The sequence below is a fragment of the Terrapene carolina genome, unplaced genomic scaffold, assembly GCF_002925995.2.
Source record: "Terrapene carolina triunguis isolate 2854851 unplaced genomic scaffold, T_m_triunguis-2.0 Scaffold96, whole genome shotgun sequence".
Classification (NCBI taxonomy): Eukaryota; Metazoa; Chordata; order Testudines; family Emydidae; genus Terrapene; species Terrapene triunguis.
In genome coordinates this window covers 17,777,004-17,800,027 of record NW_020664447.1, presented here as the reverse complement: position 1 = coordinate 17,800,027, position 23,024 = coordinate 17,777,004, and the positions used below count along the sequence as shown (strand labels likewise).

Genomic DNA, 23,024 nt, shown 5'->3' with positions numbered 1-23,024 from the left:
CTCGCTTCACAGTTCATACTGTTTCTCTTGGCATATTTAACATGTGTTAATATGCTAATATGTTTTGATTTATTAATCTTTTAAAATGTATTAAATTCTATTCAATGAAGACTTCCTAAAAGGAAAAAGATGTGTCCTACTTTGAGAAAACAAACTTCATAGGTAGGTGATTCTCATAGTCACTGGCTAATCTGGCCAGTTGACAGTATTTTTCTAAAAACAAGCTGTTATTAAACCTGGGATTGACAGAAATTAGAGTTGTCAAGCGATTAAAAAAATTAATTGCAATTAATTGCACTGTTAAACAATAATAGAATGCCATTTATTTAAATATTTTGGATGTTTTTTACATTTTCAAGTATATTGATTTCAATTACAACAAGATATTTTCGTGCCAGATGTATTAAAGATTCATATGTCCCTTCATGCTTCAGCCACCATTCCAGAGGACATGCATCCATGCTGATGACGGATTCTGCTCGATAACGATCCAAAGCAGTGTGGACCGACACATGTTCATTTTCATCATCTGAGTCAGAGGTCACCAGCAGAAGGCTGATTTTTCTTTTTTGGTGGTTCAGGTTTTGTAGTTTCCTCATCGGAGTGTTGCTCTTTTAAGACTGCTGAAAGCATGCTCCACACCCCGTCCCTCAGATTTTGGAAGGCACTTCAGATTCTTAAATGTTGGATCAAGTGTTGTAGCTATCTTTAGAAATCTCACACTGGTACCTTCTTTGCATGTTTTTTCAAATCTGCAGCAAAAATGTTCTTAAAATGAACGTCATGGTGGGTCATCATCCGAGACTGCTAAAATAAAGTGAAATATATGGCAGAATGTTTGCGACTCAACTTGGATTTTTTTCTGGTGTGTTCCCTTTGTCAGTTTGGTTATGTTAATATAAGTTTATGCGCACTTAAAGGGAGCAAAAGTCATTTGTTCACAGTATTTAAAGGGACACTGAACAAGATTGATAATAGAAGCCTCTTGTGCTCTATATTGTGAGGCTTCAGGAGAAATGAATAACACCTCAGAGAAAATGATAGTGCTATATCCCTGTCCCTTTCTACAGGCATGTCAACAATACCTCATCATCAGTAGTATCAGTCTAGTAGCCAGAAAGAATTTGCATGATTCAGTAGACCTTTGTGCATTCTCAAGAGATTGTGGATTAACAAGAGCAGTTTGACAGCGGTCAAGATAATCTGAGGACTCCAGGCCTTGACAAAACATTGTGGATTTTCCAAGGAAAAAATAAATTAGAAACCAGTATATAATTTAGCTGGGATTCTCAACATGGAGTGATGGCCCTTGAGGAACTGAACAATCACTGCTTTGAGAGGCTGGCATTTATACCTCCTCAAGAGAGTCATTGACAGTGTGTCTCCTTGGTATGGTTTCTCTGCCAAGTGGAATATTGCTCCAAATTGGAGCTTAAAGCTCTCCAAGAATTTTCAAACTGCCATTAGTTAAAAATCAAACAAGATGGCTATATGTAGATGGATCCATCTTAAGAGATGCCATATTCTCCATTTATTACCTGGTCTATTCAAGTTTTAGGCTGGAGAGGGGAAACATGAGATTGCGCAGTGTTGAAATATTTCACATCCATGATACCCATTTACCAGTCACATATTTTGTCTTCTGGAAGATACTTAAGTGTTTTCTTCCACACCGCCCATTTCTTTGAGTCAGTACTGAAAGCATAATGCTTAATTTATGACTTACATAATCACTTCCATAGCAAGAGACTGGTATTCTAACTAGACATTAAGTAAAAGGTAAAATGCTGGGCTGTGAGTAGGAAACTTCTTTCAGACACAAATATTTCTAACAAAAGCAAGTCAGTTGCACTAGGGAGGAATGTGATTTGAAACAATGAACTAGCCTTCATGTGGAGTCCTGATTGAATGTACCAGAAGAGACATGAGGGAAATCCCTATTTGATATCCTAGTGGGTGGAGATTCCCCAGCTGCCAGCCCGACAATCTTACACAATAGAGCATGGACTCTTTATAGGTCTCAGCATCTTGTTTCTGAGGCTGACTTTTGGACTGTATATCCATAGCCCGCCTTAAGGACACATTTTGTCAAGCATTTTTACAGTACTTCCTTAATAGAAGATGATGGGAAACAAGGTTGGGAGGAGGGATGTGGGAGGTGCATTGCATTGTCCATCATTTTTTAGCAGCCTCCTCTTTATTGAGATTGGTTTTTTTCATTACTTTTCTCTTTGGATCACTGAGGCGTCTCAAGAACTCTTTTTCCTCTGTGAAAGCAGGACACTTAATTTTTTAAAGAAAAAAAATTACTGGTATATTAAGCTCCTTTCAGTGTAAATGTTCTTTATTCTTTTCCTGTGGAAAGTCCTCCTTTAAGGTCAAATCTTTATGTAGTTTTTTTTAATTGGGTATTGTATCACGGTGCACTCGCCTCTCGTGACCTCCCCATTGGCTGAGTGCATATGCTTGCACTCTCTCTCTCTCTCTGATTGTCCCTGCTCTGGGATAGAGCAATGCCCCAGTGCTCCCTTCCTGGAGACAATGTCTTCACCCTCTTGGGCTTCCTAGCTACATCTCTCCAGCTGGGCCATTGTAGTTCAGTTCCTCCTCTGGGGTGCCTCAATGTCCAGGCCACTTCCCCCCTAGTGGGGGGTGGGAGGGACCCTGGCTCAGGGACTCTGTAGATAGCAGCTGTCTGCTGTATCCCTTTAACTATGTCACGCGACTTCTCTAATTCCCTGGGCCACAGCCCCATGCCATCTTCACCCTTACCTCAGGGCCTTGGCCTAATGGAGTCCCAGCAACCAGCTCAGGCTCCTTCCTGCTCTCCCCAGCTTCTGTCAGTGCTGCCTTGTCCGGGGTTCTGTAGCTCTGTCAGCCAGCCACACACCATCCACACTTAGCAAGGAACTGAACTCCTTCTGGCCCAGCAGCTCTTCTTATACTAGGCTGCTGGGCCCTGATTGGCTGTGTCCCACGCAGCCACTCTAGGCAGCTTCAAGGACCCTCTCCACTGCCCTTTTTTGGGGAGGGCCATGAGGCCTCCAGCAGGGGGCATCAGAGGGTCTGGTATATCCTGTCACAGGTATAAATCCAAGGTCTGAGCTATGTACCAGGAAGGCAATGGGCTCTCTGGAGTCTTGAGAGGGAGGAGGGGAGTTTTATGGTATCCTTCCCGCTGGGGTACAGTGAGCAGTCGTGGAGCCACTGCATAGACACTAGCTGCTGAAATAGTCCATGTGGGACACTTCAGAAACTCCTTTTCCTTACCTCTGTATGTGATAGAGCAGTGGTTCTCCAACTTGGGCCATCGCTTGTTCAGGAAAAGCTCCTGGTGGGCCAGGCCGGTTTGTTTACCTGCCGCGTCCGCAGGTTCAGCCGATCGCGGCTCCCACTGGCCAATGGGGTCTGCAGGAAGGGCAGCCGGCACGTCCCTCGGCCCACGCCGCTTCCCGCAGCCCCTATTGGCCTGGAGCAGCGAACCGTGGCCAGTGGCTGAACCTGCGGACGCGGCAGGTAAACAAACCAGCCTGGCCCGGCCCGCCAGGGGCTTTCCCTGAACAAACGGTGGCCCAAGTTTGAGAACCACTGTGATAGAGGACATGAGGGTCCCTGTACTGGCTCTTCCCTGCCCTCCATGCACAGGGAGTTTGTGTAGAATAGACTCCATGTGTAGAATAGACTCCATGTCATTCAGGGGGAGAGAGGAAGCCCCCATCCACAGCCCCTCTTTATGTGTATAATTGTACCCTAGGTGCATGTTATAGCAGCCACAGAAGAGAGAGCTGGATTTACCCATTTGTGTGTGTAGCTAAAGAAATAACTGTTGTAATATTAAATAGCTACGATTGCGCCAGAGTGTTCATTTTTAAGTGAAAGGTTGTGATTAAAAGCTGCAGTATAATACAATGTAGAAGTCTAATCTTTTGACTTTCAAATGGAGTCTTGCTTAAGAGAGTGTCTGTCAATAATATATCTGTTTTTTCCTGAAAGTACAGACTTCACTTCAGTTGTAAAACAAAGTTTATGGCATGCTTGGAAGCATTAGAAATATAAGTCTATGAATTAATTCAAGAATTGTCTCCATCTATTCTGTATTATAGGCTTTCCAGTAAAACTCAAATAGTGTGAATATCTGAATTTCCTGAATTACCCCTGAAGAAAAATGGAAATGATCTATGTAATGGAAGAAGTTACCTTTGCTGCTTCAACAAAGCATATTTTGCTCATAGAATATGTACAGAATAATGGGTGTCTCTATTATTGTACTTAATATTCCCTGTTCATATTTGTTTTTTCCTTTTATTATAGGCGGTTGCCGGCTACTTCGATATATTTTTTGAGAAGAACTGCCACAACAGTGTGAGTACTGGGGATTGTATGTTAAAAATTAATTATGTCAAATGTATTGTACTTTTTCAGTTTGTCGCCTCAAGGTGTTTGAGAGCAAGCCTATTTTGCTGTTGCAAGCATTTGAAGTGTGTTTTGTGTAATAGATTAATGTAGCATGATATTAAAAATGTTGTACTTCATCAGATTTTTGAACTCTGTCAATTCAGGTCATGTTCTCGACGGGTCCCCAGTGTACCAAAACACACTGGAAACAAACAGTGTTTCTTCTGGAGAACCCCATTTCTGTAAAAACAGGTATGCTTTTTTATTTTCTTTTATTTTCAATGTAATATAGCTTTTGATGTGACAGTGCTATATCTGAAAATGTTTTTAATGGTGATACCAGTTTTTGACAATGATGATTTGGAAGTTCCATTTTACAATAACCAGGGAACTAGAAAATGCATCCTATTCATGCTTTTATTCTGCTTCCATAACTATAGTCTGGCTTTGTTTTTTAAAAAATTGCCCATTTACAATGGATATAGATTGTTTTTCTTTTCTGTAGCCGAGTAATATAAAACTAGTTTATTGCAGTATTTTTTGTTGGGTATTTATCAATCGTACAAATGTTTTTTAAAATGTGACAGTTGTACCCAGTTGTTTAAATTCCCTATTTGTCAAATTATGTATAGTTTTATTGAATGCCAGTGCAAAAGTATGCTTAAATTAATATATCAGATCAATGACTACATGTTTTGCTGTTGCTCTTGCTCTTAAATTAATACTGTGGAGTTGAAATGATGAGTGTCGCAATGCCTAAGTCCTTTTGTGGATCTAGCCCAGCATGTCTTGCTATCCATCGGGATGAAACAAAACTCTAATGTAAGATTTCATCTGAGAACATTGAAATTAAATAGTGCTAATGAAAATATTAAAGTAGTATTTTGGTATATCTTAAAGCATTGTACAGATATTAATGTTGAAAAACATCTGTGGCTAAGTAGTTTAATATTACCTCCCACTTTACGGAGGGGGGAACTGAGGCACAAGTGAATTGCCTAAAGGCACAGTATTAATCTGAGGCAGATCTAGAATTAGGATTCAGGAACTCCTGGCTGCTCTTCTTATGCCCAGTCCACTGGGACAAACTTCTCCCTCTTGTTTTTGGTAGCATCAATCTTTATTAGAGCTTTACAGGCAAAGTAGACAAAAATAATTTTTACTGAGCTATAAGTTTGTAACTGAAGTTGTCATCACCATCTTGTGAATTAAGAATGCTTATCCCCTCACATTCAGTCATCATGAAGACTATTTGTATACTAGTAGTGCCTAGGGATCAGCCAAGAATGGGATCAAGAATGTGCTAGTCACTATATAAAAGCAGAGTAATAGGTGTTCCCTGCTCCACACCAGACAGCTATAGAGTGGGGAAAAAAGGAATATAACACCACAAGAAGAGTGAATATGCGATGGCTGCAACCGTTTTGTTCTGTGACTTTGGGAATTATGTTTAGTTAGGTAATAGTCTAAACAGAAAGACAAGGGAAGGGACAGTCCAGAAAGAAGAGCATGGTGAGAAAGCAGCGTAAGGCATGACAGCAGTGTGAGGTGAGACTGAAGTGAAGAGTTTGAGGGAGGAGGCCAACAAGGGATTGGAGCAAACAGACAATCAATTCCAGGCATTAGTGTCCGTTGCCTAAACTGCTTCTGCATCTGCTCCTGCTTGCTTCAGTCTCCGTTTGGCTCTTCCCTCCAGTTTCTTTCCCAAAAGCCACATAGGTCCTAGTGCCCCAGAGGAAGGTCTCCACAGGTGGGAGGATTTCCCTAGCTGGGCACCATTTTTCCCCCTGCATCCTCAGTGCAGTAGTACCTGCTTCAGGTAAACACATGGTTTGCAGTAATCAGCAATCCTACTTAATACTATTGTTCAAGCACAAGGACTCATTCTACTACTTAGTTACTTTGTGTGTGTGTGTGTGTGTGTGTGTGTGTGTGTGTGTGTGTGTGCAGTGTTCTAAAGGCAAAAATCATAATGCAGGTGCTCAGTATGTTTGCAGGGTGAGGGTGTGGATGGGGGCGGGGCGGTCAGAGTGGGGAACAGGGGGGTTGAATGGGAGTAGGTGTCCTGGGGGGGCAGTCAGGAGGGGGGGGGGATTGGATGGGGGCAGCAGGGGAGCGGGCAGGGGTTCCGGGGGTAGTCAGAAGGGGTGGTTGGATGGGGCAGGGGTCCCAGCGGGGTGGGAGGGACAGTCACGAATGAGAGGAGGGGTTGGATGGGGCAGCAGGGGGCAGTCAGGGGCGGGGTGTCTGGGGGTGGTCAGGGGACAGGGAGGGATGGATGGGGCAGGAGTCCGGGGGGGGGGGCCATCAGGGGACAAGGAACAGGGGGGGTTGGATGGGGCAGGAGTCCTAGGGGGTGCTGTCAGGGGGCGAGAAGCCGGGGGGGTCGGATAGGGGTCAGAGGCTGGGCCATGCCTGGCTGTTTGGGGAGACACAGCCTCCCCTAATCGGCCCTCCATACAATTTTAGAAACTCGATGTGTCCCTCGGGCCAAAACGTTTGCCTGCTCCTGCTCTAGGAAGATGGTTAAAGACTTAATATTAGTGTTGAGTTCTTTCTCTTCCTTTTGGTTCAGTGAGTGGTTCAAAATTCTGCAGCCAGTGGGAAGATAGACATACTTATTACCTATTTGTTCTAAATTATAAATTATGTACTCTTGGTGACACTTGCTTTCCATATTTTATTTGGTAAGGGTGCTTGAGAAGATGTTATGACAGTTACAGAAAAAAATAAATAATGTTATTCTTTATAGCAATGGTCCCCAAACTTTTCAGCCCACCCCCCGGGGCCCAGAGTGGGGCCGTGGCTCCCAGGGAGAGAAGGAGACGCAGACAGGAGTAAAGGGGCCGAGGCTGGGGCCACAGCTGGGGGCAGGGGTGAGGACAGGAGCGGAGCCCTGTGGGGGCTGGCCCAAACTTTACTCCACGTCCCCCCTAGTGGAGCGTACCCCACAGTTTGGGGACATCTACTTTATAGTGACTCTGAAAGCAGGTTTTATAACCAGTTTGCCAAAACTCAAGTTATTTTTGTCCACCTTTTTTAGTCTAAGTAAAACATTGTTAAAATTGGCATCAAAAATTAAATTCTCATTCTCCAATTATCAAATACACAAAAGCACCTTTTTGTTTTAATTGAGTTGCCTGAAGTGATTGTAAAGCATTTGTTATATTATTAGATTTGCTGTCTGCAATGCTTTCGGCTGCTTGAGTCTATTGCGTATTACTTTAACAGGCTGCATTATGCCAAAGCATGACTATTCAGTTCTGCTGCATGAGCTAGTTCAGTCCTTCCTCTGGTATCATGCCAGTTTGTATTCTCAAATTATACATCTGTGTATTTTTCTTTTAGAGCTAACAAATGTATGTGTATTCTTTTTGACGTTAATGCTAATAATACCAAATACAACTAGACTGCTTTAAAAAAACAACAACCCACACCTGGATGGGAAAGGCTGGAAAGAATTATGTTTGTGGGGAAATGAGAGAGGGAAAAGATTCAGTATGGGTCAGAAGTTCTTGAGACCAAGTTAATAGATATTAGTCAAAATGATAATCGTGTGAAGAGTTGTCTGTAACCATCAACTTAAGCCAGAACTATGTAGTAAACCAAGAAATGTGATGCTTTAACCCTGTAGAAAGAAGCTCTTGCTACTGATTAAATCTGAAAGGTAATTTTTGTATTTTTTCCCTACTGGGCATGATCTGAGTCTTGAAGGTGATGAACAATGAAGTAAAAGAGTGCTGTCAGCATGCTGGATTTGTTTTTAATAATTAACAATGCAGCAAAATGAAAGAAACTAGACGGAGAAGCCAACTGACATTTTATTGGCAAGACACACATTTTTTTTCCATTTGAAGGACATTGCAAAGGTGCTGTGTGAACTCCCTACAGATGCCAGTCAGGCTTCAAATAGACACCCTTAGAAAGCTTGAAAATTCCTTTTAAAAAACAAAACAAAACAGATACTTTATATCTATTTGGATTGTTAGGAGGAAAAACTGCATTTGTTTCTTGATTTTTTCCATCTGCTGCTTTCCACCCTGTTAAACATTTTTGCTAAAGAAGATCATGGGTTCATGAGTTTGATTTAGGGCCAGACATATGGTAAATAAATTTAATGCTTCCAAAAATAACCTTGAGTCTCTCTGTTGAATTTTTTTTCCTCCTCCCCTATAACAGTGCATTAAGTTGAAACAGAAAATCTGCATACAAACAAACTCCATTAGCAATAAACCAGCACATCGCCGTTATTTGATGTTCTTGATATTGCCTTGCGGTGGAAATAAAACCTTGATGTTATTGTTTTTCCACAATGCCAAAAAGGTTGAGCACAGCAAAACTGAAATAGGACTCGTGCAACTAAACCCTGTAAAAATTCTTGATTATCTTTTTACTCCTCCGTTTCCACCATAATTAAGTAGCCATTTGTAAGCTAACAAACTTTAAAATGTTAATTTTCTTTCCTCGAGTTTGTTAAATAGTAGGAATTTGGCTTTGGCACAATTAATATATCTTCATGCTTTGATTTTAAACTGAAATACTTCTACATTCCACATTCAGTTATTGGAGGATTTAAGTTCTTAAATGAGATTCTACTTCCTATTCTGCCTATCTACCATGCAATTAAATTCTCTGTTGTAACCCTGTCACCATAGCAGTTGTTCACTGATAAGCGAAGTGGTGATATCTCACCCTTTTTAAATCTACTTTTCCTTGCAGCCTGAACTTTAAGGTCAAAGGGGACCAGGCCAATGAAACGGCTGATACCCAGCCTTTTTTATATTGGTTTTCATTTCTTTAAGATTAAAATATGAAGTTTCTCAATATCTTGCATATTATGTTACGACATGTCTTTCAGTACCTGACATTAAAAACTGCTCTGAAGATTTTTCAGGAACCTCTGTAACCTACTACTTCAAGCACTAAGGAAGAGGTTTTCTCCTGGCTATTGCCTCTTTTATGCTGCTGCAATGAAAAAGGGATGTTAGAGCCCCAGATCTGGCTAGTGGAGAATTTACCCTGGCACAGGCTTTGTGTTAGGCTGTTTATGCTCCCCTGTCAAAAACTCCAACATAGGGGGCATATTGGAGTAGGAGAGGGCAGGGCTGCAGCACATAGCGCTGCAGGGGTATTCCAAGCAGCATTGCTGAGCGTATGCAAGTGGGCCCAAGGTAGGACAAGTGGGAACAGGGTGTTGTAATTTAGGCAGCAGTCCAGGGCCAACTGGGCTGCAGTGACCTCTGCAGCTGCTCAGAAATGGCAAGGCATAAAGTTATCATAAAACCAGCTTACCCTCTTACCCCTTCCCTGGCCTGTCTGTTTACAAAATCTCACTGTAAGTATTTAGTCTACACCGCCATGCTATCTGAGAATAAAAGAGCCCAGTAACTGATCATTGTTTTCCATCCCCACAATGCAATTGCAAAATGCTTCTGATGCAGAGGTACAGCAGTATGTGGTCCGACTTGAGGAAATCCGTAATAGCTCCACCTGCAAACGCTTCATGAGGACGTGGTCATGAGCCTCGGACATGAAAGCAGAATTCTAGAACACTAACAAGTCCCTTGAAACACGTGGTCTCATGAGTTCAGTTTTATGTCAGCAGTAGGGATCACTGAAGTGAGGCTGCTCTTCAGCGTTCATAAGCTGGTGATGACAGCAGCAGAAGTTACAAACCAGGAAGAGATAGTGGGGTGGGTGGCTGTGGCTCCAAGTGTCTAGGGTCTAAGAGAAGATAAATGGGAGGCTTAGCAATATGGAAGGAATAAGTAGAAGTTACTAAGTTTAAGGCAAACAATCCTTTGGAGGATTTCTTATCCTTCCCTGGGTGGCTTTTTGTTTGGTTGGTTGGTTTTTTTGGTCATCAGATGAGACAGAGGGTTTAAGACAGGGTTTTTCAACCCATGAGTCAGGACCCAAAATTGGGGTTGCCAGAATGTTTCAAAGGGTCATGTGACGGCTCCTGTGGCCCCTGTCCCATGGGGCTGGCTGGGCTTGGCTCTCTGCTCCCAGCACTGTACCCTCTGGGGTCCCAGTGCTACTCAGGTTTAGTCCAGCTGTCATGATGACAGAAGTCCGGGTAGGCCAAATTTGAGTGAGTGGCACTTCAACCCCATGAGCCAGGTCACAATTCCACTCTCAGATTTGCTCTGGTCAGGGAGGCAGAGCAAAACCTGAGATGCACTGCAATCCTGGAGGTTACAACGCCCAGAGCAGAGAGTCAAGCCCAGCCAGCCCTGTAGCAGAGGAGTTGCAGGAGCTGCCACTGTGCGGTGAGTGGCAGGCAGGACCCAGCCCTCCACCCCCAGGAGACAGGATCCATCAGAAACCACCCCAAGGCCTCTACCCCCAGACTATTTACTGAGTTGCAACAGGCCATAAACATTTACGAATGGGTCCTGAGTCCAAAAAGGTTGAGAACCACTGGTTTAAGGAATCAACTTTTCTAAGCAATAGTGCTCATTTGAGGTTTATAGCCAGTTAATTATGATATAAGACCTTGGATACAAAGCCCAGTTCTACAAAAAATAAATTCTGTTTTGGATCTTGATAAAATCTAAATTATGCAACTATTGTCTGTCTCTGTCCCAGATGATTTTCCTGTTGAAGCAGATTACATTCACTGCCTTTTATAAGTCATTAATCACTTGCTGCTGGGTCATGAGGATTGGAGAAAGGGGTGCAGTTTACCATGAGGTGGGATACGAGACTAGCCTGCTCTTTGAATTTCTACCTGCAAGCCCGTAAACCATACAATCAAAAGAAGGGAATAAGAGAAGGCTTTGCTCAGGTTATTTCGTAAAACCAAAAGGGTGTGAAAACACTTTTTCCAGATATTGAAGAGCCAAGTGTTTTTTGTTACTAAAGTGGGGGGAGGAGGGGTCTTTTTTCCATATATAAATTCAGAAACTGGATGCATGCTCTAGTGTTTTTGCATATGAAAATATATCCCAGTTACTGAAAATAAACTAAGATAGATATAGCTCCTCTGACTTGGAATGTGATTTTTATGCTGGCATCAGCTCTATGGTAACCTGTTGTTAAGGCATCTTTGCACACCTGTGAATGCGTATATAACCGCTACTTGAAAAACTTTCATACAGCTTTTTAGGATGAGACAGGGAATGAACACTAGTCACCTCCTGTTAGTAGCATTTACATTTCATCATAAGTTATCATACTACTTGGGCAACCATCCACTGCGATTTGTAGGAACCCTACTAGAAATGGTTCCAATGAAATCACTCCTAATGCCAATGCTCTAAATGTTTAATGAAGGAAATGACAGATGTTCATGGCTTCACATCTATAATACCCATTCAGAGGGCACACAGCGATTCTTGGGCTTGGTCTACACTAACCCCCCAATTCGAACTAAGGTACGCAACTTCAGCTACGTGAATAACGTAGCTGAAGTTCAAAGTACTTTAGTTCGAACTTACCTCGGTCCAGACGCGGCAGGCAGGCTCCCCCGTCGACTCCGCGGTACTCCTCTCGCCGAGCAGGAGTACCGCAGTCGATGGCGAGCACTTCCGGGTTCGACTTATCGCATCTTGTCTGGACGCGATAAGTCGAACCCAGAAGTTCGATTGCTTGCCGCCGAACTAGTGGCTGAGTATAGACGTACCCTGAGTCTTATATTGGTATAAATACATCGCTCAGGGGTATGAAAAATCCATACCCCTAAGCGATGCAGTTATACTGACCTAACCCCGGTTCAGATAGCACCATGTCGACAGGAGGGCTTCTCCTGTTGACATAGCTGCCACCTCTCGTAGAGGTGGGTTAACTATGCCGACAGGAGAGCGTCTCGCCGGTGTAGAAGTGTCTTTGCTGAAGCACTACAGCGCGGCTGCAGTTTTAAGTGGAGACCTGACCTTATTCACCCATAATCACAGCCATACTGGGTCAGACCAAAGGTCCATCTAGCCCAGTATTCTGTCTTCCAATAGTGGCCAATGCCAGGTACCCCAGAGGGAATGAACAGAACAGGTAATCATCAAGTGATCCATCCCCTGTCACCCATTCCCAGTTTCTGGCAAACAGAGGCTAGAGACACCATCCCTGCCCATCCTGGCTAATAGCCATTGATGGACCTATCCTCCATGAATTTATCTAGTTCTTTTTTTGAACCCTGTTGTAGTCTTGGCCTTCACAACATCTTCTGGCAAGGAGTTCTACAAGTTGACTGTGTGTTGTGTGAAGAAATACTTCCTTTTGTTTATTTTAAACCTGCTGCCTATTAATTTTATTTTGTGGCCCCTCGTTCTTGTGTTATGAGGGAGTTAATAACACTTCCTTATTTACTTTCTCCACTCCAGTCATGATTTTATAGACCTCTATCAAATCCCCTCTTACTCGTTTATTTTCCAAGCTGAAAAGTTCCAGTCTTCTTAATCTCTCCTCATATGGCAGCCGTTCCATACCCCTCATCATTTTTGCTGCCCTTTTCGGAACCTTTTCCAATTCCAATATATCTCTTTTGAGATGGGATGACCACATCTGCACGCAGTATTCAAGATGTGGGCGTACCATGGATTTATATAGAAGCAATATGATATTTTCTCTCTTATTATCTATCCCTTTCTTAATGATACCCAGCATTCTGTTCGGGTTTTTTGACTGCCACTGCACATTGAGTGGATGTTTTCAGAGAATTATCCACAATGACTCCAAGATCTTTCTTGAGTGATAACTGCTAATTTAGACCCCATCATTTTATATGTATAGTTGGGATTATGCTTTCCAATGTGCATTACTTTGCATTTATCAACATTGAATTTCATCTGCCATTTTGCTGCCCAGTCACCCAGTTTTGAGAGATCCTTTTTTAGCTCTTCTCAGTCAAAGGTACAAAGCATGCAGAGCAAAGGGTAAAAACAAAGGTCTACATGCACATGTCCCTTTATGTGACCCTTAATGTTTCCTTGTGAGCTTTTTTACGTTTCAGCTAGCTCAGTTATCGCCACCTCTGAGTTGTGAGAAGCCGACTATCCCTACTGCTGTTTGTGTCTGTTTCCTTGCCAGCTTGTCAACTCTAATTGACACTTCCTGGGCAGTCTCTGGCCACTCATTCAATCGCCCCACCCTTTTCTAGGCATAAGGTCCTTTAATTATCTGGTGTCTTCCATTTGATCTTGGGTTTAGCCTTTGGAAGAGTAAACCAGTTTTAACCCATGTCTGACTCCAGGGGGGCTATTCCCAAATAAACAGCTTGTCCATTGTTTCCTGAAGGACCTTTATCTGTGTCATTGTTTTAACTTTCCTGTTTGGTTCCTTTAGCAATCCCTTTACATGTAACCGCATAGAAAGTAACCCATCATAAACATAGGTCTGACCCATACAAATTTTCCAGTTTGTATTTTTTAAATGAGTAACAGCTTTTCTAGCAATGATATGCCCTCACCTGGAATACTATGATCTTTTTGGATTACCCCGGTCTCGAAAAGACCATGTCAGTAATAGAGGGAAGTTCAGATATGGATGACCAGAATGAAGCATGGAAAAACTTTCATATGAAAAAGGAGTAAAAAGATTTAGGCCTTGTCTACACTACAGAATTAGGTAAACTTAAGTTAGGTCGACATATAGCCATCACAGTAATTACTGCAGTGGTTCATGTCCACACTATGCCCCATCTGTCGTTGGTGCATATCCTCACCAGGAGCACATCCCCTAACTTAGCTGTGTGGGGCATTGTAGAGTACTGACAGCTGGAGCCCCTCCCCCCCCCCCATCCCAGGGCTGACAGCTCAGGCTATGAGCTCTGGGGTGGGGCTCCAGCTGTGAGCCCAGGGAGGGAGGCTGACAGCCAACAGCCGATGTAAGTAATGCAGTGTCTGTATAGACACTGGGTTGCCCTAACTACATTGACTTAGCACTAAGCCTCTTGAGTTATTAGGTTGGTGTAGTGTGCGACTTACATCAGCGGGAGCAATGTTGTAGTGTAGACACTTAGAGTTAGGTTGATGTAAGCTGCCTGAAGGAACATAAATCCACACCGTGTAGAGGTCAAGCATAGGAGTTTATTACACACAGCGCTGGCGGAGTGTCATCTTGCTTATTAGGCTCAGAGACACTGTCAATTGATTACAATGGAATATATGGATTTTCCATGGGCGGGGGAAAGTGACGGGGTAGACAGTTCCACACCCCGGGATGGGTCTAGCAAGACAAGATAGCACATTAGCCAATGGTTAACAGGTTACATAATGTCTCCGCCCATGGTCTCAAGTTAGCAAGTTAACATTTAATTAATACTTTGATATATACTTTATACTAATAACATTTTATGTTGAATTCTGATTTGGGGTCCATAGGAATAGAGTAGCTCCTCTGATTGTCCAGCAGATACATTCCTAGGGATTAAAACAAAGAAACAGTGAAAGTATATGGCAATAAAGATTGTCTCCTTTGTGTTTTAAGGCAGGCATTGGTCCCTGGGAAAGGGAGGTGGGAGGAGGCCATATCTTATACTGACATGTGCCAACCTTTCATAAACTCAAGGTTGGATATGTGGGAGCATCTCTCTACAAAAGAAACTAACAACCGAAACAGGGCTTCTTTGTTCAATCTGCAACTCCGAATAAGACACAATTATTTAGTTCTCAGCTCCAAAACCTGGCAATTTGCTGGCTAGGCTTATTTTAGCAAAACAAGATTATCTGTTTACCCCAGTTTTCTCTTAGCTGATCACTATTTGCTAGGCCTCTGGTCCCTTGACCAAACTCTGGACTTTTGGGTCTGGAAAAGAGCTGGCACAATCCATATACCAGGTTGTTATATAAAATGCACATGGATTTTAACCCTTCACTGCCTTACATTGACCTAACTCTGTAGTGCAGACCAAGCCTTAGTGTTTTGGAGAGGAAATGAAAAAAGAGGAGACATGCTAAATGAATGCTATACACACTTCTATTCCCCCTTTCTCATAATGCAAGAACAAGGGGAGATTCAATTAAACTGAAAGGCAGAAAATTTAAAACTGATGCGAAGAAATACCTTTTCACACAAGTGTAACTAATTTGTGGAACTCGTTGCCACAAGACATGATTGAGGCTTCGAGCTTAATGGATTTTCTTGTTATTCTTAACATCCAGTCTTTTTTAAATCCTGAGTTATAGTAGCAAAGACTTTTAAAAAATAATCTTTGGAAGGGATCTAAAATCTTATGCTTCAGGGCATAAATTTAAAATTCACGGGGGGTAGAAAAAAATTTACCCTCTGTGCAGATTATTGCACTATTTCTTTCTCTAAAGTAGCTGGTCCTTACTCCTTTCAGAGATGTGATACTGGAGTAGGTGGATCACTGCCCTGACCCAATATGAAACTTCCAGTGTTGGCACTGTACAAATATATATGGAAGTTATGGTCCCTGTCCTGAGGACCTTTCATACTCATTGATAATACAGAGCAGAGTCAGAATAATACATCAGAGGTATTATCAGTGTCATATCCATAGCATGCTACCATATGTAGGGCAATTGCAAATATGTAATTTATGTTCTTAGAGGATGTTGGTATGGAAATAGAGACACTTTTTTTAATCTGCTGCGATAGCAAGTTCCTTGCTGCAAGCATTTACTGCAGTATTTATTTATTTTTTTCTTATTGGGAGACAAAATTTAAGGTTTTTCCAAGGGATGAATAAAAATGCTGGAACAGGATTATAACGAATTCAGTTTTGTCCTAATTGAACTGCAGCACTACAGTGTGGTTTATTTGCATCCTACTGAGCATGATAAGAGCAAGGTGATGCAGCTCAGTTGCAGAGAGAGCTTCCTCTGCAGCTTATAAGACAGTAGAGCTCTTAAAAAGCATCAGTCATTTTATATCTCCGTGACATAGATTAATTGTTCTGATCTGCCTCCCTGTTACATGGTTACACAGCCATTGCTCAGTTCAGCTACAGAAAAGGCTATTCAGAAAGGCAGATTTAATGTGGGGAAGACATAGCTGTGCCTCTTGACAGTGAATTACATTGATTCTCTGGGTCGCTTAATGCAATTAACTTTTTATAAATAACTGAGGGCTCTCTTTCATGAAATCATCAGTAAGTTTTTTAGATGTTCTTCCTCATAGCTTGCCTTGAGGCTAAATGTCTTCCATTTGCTGGTAATGAAGTAGTTAACCGGTATCAAATCGTATCCTTTTGCTTGACAGGATTGTTGCATTTAAATAACTAGTCATTCCATTTTAACAGTGTATTTGTGTATAGAATAACAATTACCACAGTGGAGCAGTCTTGTTGAGCAAAGTGGACAATTAATAAAAGCTCAGCTGGAATTTCAGGGAAATAGCTAAATAATTCTAGAATTGAGAACAAGATTTGTTTTTATTTCCCTTAGGAGGGTACCACTCTGCCATGTTTAAACTCTTTTGTTGAAAATCATTTTTGACTGTGAAAGTATTCTGCATCCTGTGACGAACTCCTGCCGTTCACTTATTTTAAACGTGGATCTGGTGTCGGATTTGTGTTTAATATGATATCTGACAGCTGCAGATTAGATTTTTTTTAATCCATTTAAATTTGAAACCAGCAGTCCCACTTGGTTTTAAACTGTGCAGATATGCTGCCTTTTGTTTGCTCATAACTTTTATTTATCCAAAGACAGCACTATAAATTTCAGCTTTTTCAGCAACAAAAAGTGTTGCAGACGTTGACAATCTCTTTAGAAATCCTACTAAATAACAAGTATCTCTAGCTGCTCTGAGACTAAGAAGGATGGGAGAGGAGACCGGGATGCCAAAGAGGCAGAGGAGGCATAAGAAGGTAGCAGAGGCTGGGATTGGGGGTAGGAGGGGGCAAAGATCAGTTAAGGAGCAACGCCTGCTATGGAAGCAGCAGAGTAATTCGTGTTTTATATGGATAGTCTTCTACTTTATTAATGCACCATTCAGTACCATACATTTTTAAGCAGAACTCCTGGGTTTTTTTCTGCTTAAATTCATAGTACATGGTCTAGTGTATGGATTTTTCCAAATAGTAACTATTTACAAATAAAAAGCACAGTTCCATTTTGAAACCCTCTTAAGGCTGAAAGAAAAATACTTCCTTTGTAAAGCTTTTTCAGTTAGCTTTTTTCTAAAGATTTTGGAAAATGTTAAAGGAGAGAGCTGCTAATTTAATCGATTAACTGTTCATATTTATCTTCCAAAAAACTCCAAAACCCTAGGGATAATTCTGTTGAACATCTGGTCTCAAAATTTTGTCTCAAAATAAAGGTAGCAACAACATTGAGATCCCTCTGCTAGATAATACTGTTGTAAGTCCAGAGGTCAAATTTCCCCACAGTGTGGAAGAATATCCATATCGGATGATGATTGCTTCGGGAGAGTTGGCAGGGCATTCATATGTAGTATGATGACTTACTCTTAATTCTTGTGAGCATCAGAATGAAAGGTGTGATGTGTATGTGCCAATAAACCAAAGTTAAACTGTTACAGTGCATCTAAATTTAATGCATTGACAGTATACATTCCATTTGCAGTCTCTTTTGAGTCATGACTAAGTTTTTGGATGCCATATTAATTTGTATTTAACTTTCAAAGGTGTTGCATACCTACAACTTCTGTTAACTTGGGAAATGCAGGTGCTTAGTGCCTCCAAAAATCAGGCTGCTGTTATATGGATGCTTAATTTTAGACATTCGCATATGAAAAGTTTGGATCATGTGGATTAAACTTCTATTTTTAGTACAATCTGGCATAAAAGTACTGATAGTATTAAAAAGCCTTGAACATGGTAATGGATTTATAGATTTTTTTTTTCTTCTTCTCTAATGGCCATTAACCATTATGAAGATCTAGGCTATGTCTACACTGCACTTTCGTTGGCAGGAGAGCATCTCCCATCGCTGAAGCTACTGCCCCTCGTTGGGGATGGTTTTATTTTGTCATCAGGAGAGCTTTCCTCTAGCGACAGAGTGGCTACAGGGTGTGCATTGCAACGGCGTTGCTGTAGCAGTGCAGTCGCGTTGTTGTAAGGTGCGCAGTGTAGACATAACCCTAGTCTGACACCTGCATAACACAGGCCATAGAAATTCACCCACTGATTCCTGTATCAAACCCATAATTTCTGATTAAAATATGTGCCTAATTTCTAGTCTGAATTATCTAGCATCAGCATTTATCTATTGGATCATCAGTTCTTCATGAAATTATGAAATAGGTGTTTCTGTATTTGATAAATGATCCATTTGTTATACATGGGTTTAAAATGAGCTCACAACTGATGGACCAAGAAACACAATTTGTGCTGCATTCATACATGTATTCAAAAAGTTGTAATGAAAATTAAAGCAAACTTTGAAGTAGGCACTAAATGACAAGTATGAAAAGAGTCCCAGCCCTGTACTTACCATGACAAATGGCATTTTTGTATAGCAGCACTGCACTTTTAACTGTTAAAGTACATTCAAAGACCTAGTATTGGTTTCTTTTTTTATAATCAAATATGTAGTTAACATAATGCAAGATGAACCGCTAACTAGATGAAATTTGCAGGAAAGCTTCTGAATTGGTTAACTTAATAGTATGTCTCGTGCATCTAGATTTTCAAAATATAGGTTCGTGCACACAACTTTGTGTTCAGTTGTGCATGTGTAAAAGTGACATACTTTATACACGCAGTCCTGTTTGTTCGCATGCAGTGAACATAAGTGGATTTCGTGCAGGGTGTTCCAGTGCAGAGGACATTGGACAGTGGGTTAGGACACTTGGGTCCTAATTCCACTGTCTGCTCTGGCCTCTCAAATGTGTTCATTGATAACTTATCTGAAATTGTAGGGGGTTTTCAAAGTGTTCTGGTTCTTTGATCAAGGAATGAAGATTTACTGCATTATTTCCTTTTTTGATTTTTTAATAACATTTCAATCTGAGTACATGAAGAAATTTGAAAAGTAAGCAACTGTGACTAGTTGCAATTGTTAAAAATAATTCAGCATTTATGTGTACCTCTTTATTCTATGCAAGTATGTACATTTATTTATAGATCTATCCTTTCTGTTTGTTCAAATCCATGAAGCATGGATCAGCTGTTGGTAATCTTCATAATTGTAAACTCACTACTGTCCTCTTGGTCTATGAATCTTTCATCAAGAAAAGTAAATTTTTCTAGAACAACTAGCATTGTAGCTCTACAGAAACAGCTATTGTCCACTTCCTACGTCTATAGTAAAAACTTGCAGAAATGTGTATCCCTTTGGATACACACTTTAAGCCTTACCTGGGAAGATATTTTTACATAACTCTGGAAAATTAAGGGCTGGATCTTGTCTACATGCATATGTCTCCACAAATCTTATACAGTCTGCTACAACACACTAATCTTAAAAAAAGCATAACCATGCATAAACAGGTACAAATTAATAGCATTAATTTGCCCTTGTAATACCACTTTTCATTATAGGATCTAAAAGTGCTTCAGAATCAATGAGCTTCAGAAACCTCTAAGATAGATAAAGAATATATAAGGAAGTTTTTATCCACTACTGAAGCACAAAAGTCTCTGGGATGAAACACAGTAGCTGTCTAATAGCACCTGTTTAATAGCAAATTCAGTGTGCCACAAAAGATTAAGACGAACAGAAGGTTAAATTGAAACATTAAGGGGTGGAATTTAGGTAGATAAATGCAATTACCTCAGTTGGGATATGGCCAGAAAACCAAAGGTAACTGCTCCCCCCTTACCCTTCTGAAAAGGGCTGTGGGGCCTCTGTCAAGATGTCTCCTTGATGTCTTAGCCACAAAAAAAACTGTTGCTAAATGACAATTTTTGTTTGGGGTTTAACAAAATTTAATACTAATTGTGACTGATCTGACAGCGATTTACCATATCCTGGACAAACCTTATGGAATTAAACCTCGTAGAATTCAGTTTAATACCTTTGGAGCCCATTGTATTGAAAATGCACATATTTGTATATTATTGTGGGATTGTATAGAACTTCTTTAGGAGGAAGGCAGGATTAATGCAGTCTCTGGGAGATATTAGGAACTTCAAAGGACTTTCTGGGTCAATAAGTGTGAAGTGGATTTCCTAGGAAATACTTAGGGGTGAGAGGAATGCAAACGACCCACCTCAAATTCATACTTTTGAAACTGCACTTTGAGCAGAGACCCACTGTCTGGCTGATTATCTAGTCATGATCTCTTCAAAGAGTCAGGCTGGATAAATGGGTGACTCCCTTGCTCATAACAGTTGCTCAGAGCAAAGGATGTAATGAATTTGAAACTGCAGGAAAATCCCTGGATGGGGTTTGAAGGCCTCTCCTGACAGAGCCCATGTTGCAGTTGAGGTGATCTCTGGTAAGCTTATTAGCATGTGTGTAGGTTCTGTATTGCTTTTAGTATGTTTTCTCTGTATTGCTTTTACCTTAAAAATAAATGGGTGCTTGCTTAGAAAACTCGTTGGTAACTTACAGGTGTGTCAATTACACTACGTACCATCGGAGGAGAGAAGCTAAGCAGGCCTGCTTAGATAGACTGTCTTTTTCTGGAATGACATAATGAAGGCAGGGAATTGTTGAGCCTGGAAATACCATAGTCAGGAGGGACTGCCAGCTATTGCCTCTCTGGGGTGGAGCCAGAAACCTGAGGGTGGGTGTCCTCGGTGGACAACTGAGGGAAAATATAGGTGTAATTGCCCTGAATTGTGACAATTATGTTTGTGCAGTTTTTTAATTTAATGAAGATTTTTTTTTTTATTTAAACATTCCCCTGCAGGACCTGACTAAAAACAAAACCATCTTAAAAACCAAGGCCAACGTTACTGTAATACAAATAGGAAACACTCTTAGCATTCATGGTGAAAAGTGAACTAGACTTATACTATTCACTCAGTTTTAACTCCTCTGACATGGTTGTAGTAATGTCCCTTGTTTAAACACAAGAAAGGAATACTCTCCCTTTAGTAGTGTGCTATGGCTAACACAAATGTTTACTTCATGAAGAAAATTCGTAATATGTTATTAAAGAATTTAAAATTTTAACTTTTCCCCAGGGAATGAGAGCTGCTTCTTAAACTCAAGGGCAGAAGTGATACCAAAATGATGACTTTTTATATCTGCTATATTAATGAAGTATTGAGAAATGCTTCCAGAAGCTATTGCAAATGGCCTGCTAAGCAGTTAGTGTGCAAATCCTCTTAACTGGAGACAATTTTTGAGAGTCTTGGGGAAGGAGAACTCTGTGTATGCAGGATATATTGAGTCCTTTACTATACAATCTGATTATAGCAATTTTGATTGGAATTAATAGCTCACTGGATGGGTCAAGTGAGACATTAACAGGTATGATGAAACCTAACCTATGTCACGTTAAGTCAATCAGTTTACTGGCCAGATTCGTAGTCAATGACGTTACTAATTGATAGAATAGGGAGATGGTTTCAGCACACAGCTGTAGTTGTAATATTTTTGTGCCTTTTATTCATCTCTTGTCCTCTAAAACAGGCTCCTCATGCAAACCAATAAAAGGAGATAAATGTAACACTGCTGTTCTAATCAAGCCATTCAGTGTATCCACCTTAGTGTAAATGCAATCATTGTTTGTGTTTTGCTCTTGTAGGTGAGGCCTTGAGAGGAAAGATAACTGTTGTCAAGAATAGGAAGGATCCACGGTCCCTCATTATAACTCTTTCAGTGAACAATACAAAACAGACATACAGCCTGCAGTGAAAATACTAAACAGACTTCAAGAAATGCAAATTTTATATGTATCTGATGTCAATTTTTCTAAAAAAAAAAAAATGGTGTTTGGCTCAAGAATACAGCAAGAGTTGGAACTGATTGGCTTATCATTTGTGTGGTCTTGCAAAGGTGATAGATGAGATGATGATGAAACCAAATCTAAGTGCATTTCCTATAATGTGGAGAGAAGGAATGGAAATGGTTTTAATTTAGGTGAATCTGCTAGAAAAGTCAGATACGGCTCTAGACATTTACTGTAACGATAACATGCTGTCTGTAAAATTTTAACTCAGCAGAGCATAGCTTATTCTTACTGTGCTCACTGGCAAACCTGATTATTCTCACCAAAAAAGGCAATCTTGCATAGTTTCTTAGCTAAGGTCAAAAGAGGGCCAACTCCTGTGCAGACCTCATTTTTATTTGGAACAATTCAGTAGAAGTCAGTGCTTCAGGATTTGGCCCATCATGCTCTAGGGATGAAGACTACATTTGTTTTTATAAACTTTCTATTACTGTATGATGTAAATTGTGTACATTGCACTTGTCAGAATAAACCATCAAAGTACATTTTGTTATTCAGTTGCCTTAATTTTCATTGTTCATTTATTGGAAGATTAAGAACTTCAATATCTACAGTGGCTCTCCTAGTCATTACTGAGGCTTTTCCTGTCCTGGTCTATTGGACTGGCTTTTGCAAAGCTGCACATGTATCTGGGTAGTACCAATATCCTTCATCCGCTCTTGACTTCTTCAGAGCATAGTGACACAAAAATGCAGGCAGTTGTCGTCATATGTCCATCTTCTACAATTCAACAAAACCAAATCCCATGGAGCTAGCAATGAAGCTCCTTTTATCAAAAAGCAGAAGGCAGAAAGTCTGGTGGTCCTGACGGCAGGAAAACTGAAGGGATGCAGGTGCATCTCTGACATTTACCAATT

The 23,024-nt window shown here is 40.9% G+C and overlaps 1 protein-coding gene across 2 annotated transcripts in view; it reads left to right on the top strand.

Moving 5' to 3' along the window:
* The window catches only part of PRMT3 (protein arginine methyltransferase 3), a 101,938-nt gene extending 79,286 nt beyond the window's left edge, over positions 1 to 22,652 (top strand). The window contains exons 12-15 of one of the 2 annotated variants that reach the window (XM_026651389.1): positions 4,312 to 4,362; positions 4,560 to 4,647; positions 8,030 to 8,062; positions 21,964 to 22,014. In XM_026651389.1, coding sequence (XP_026507174.1) covers positions 4,312 to 4,362; positions 4,560 to 4,647; positions 8,030 to 8,049 — 159 coding nt within the window. In that variant the 3' untranslated portion in view covers positions 8,050 to 8,062; positions 21,964 to 22,014. Of the gene's footprint in view, positions 1 to 4,311; positions 4,363 to 4,559; positions 4,648 to 8,029; positions 8,063 to 21,963 lie in introns of both variants that reach the window. The other variant, XM_026651390.2, reaches the window with a different exon arrangement.
* Positions 22,653 to 23,024: the final 372 nt, after the last annotated feature.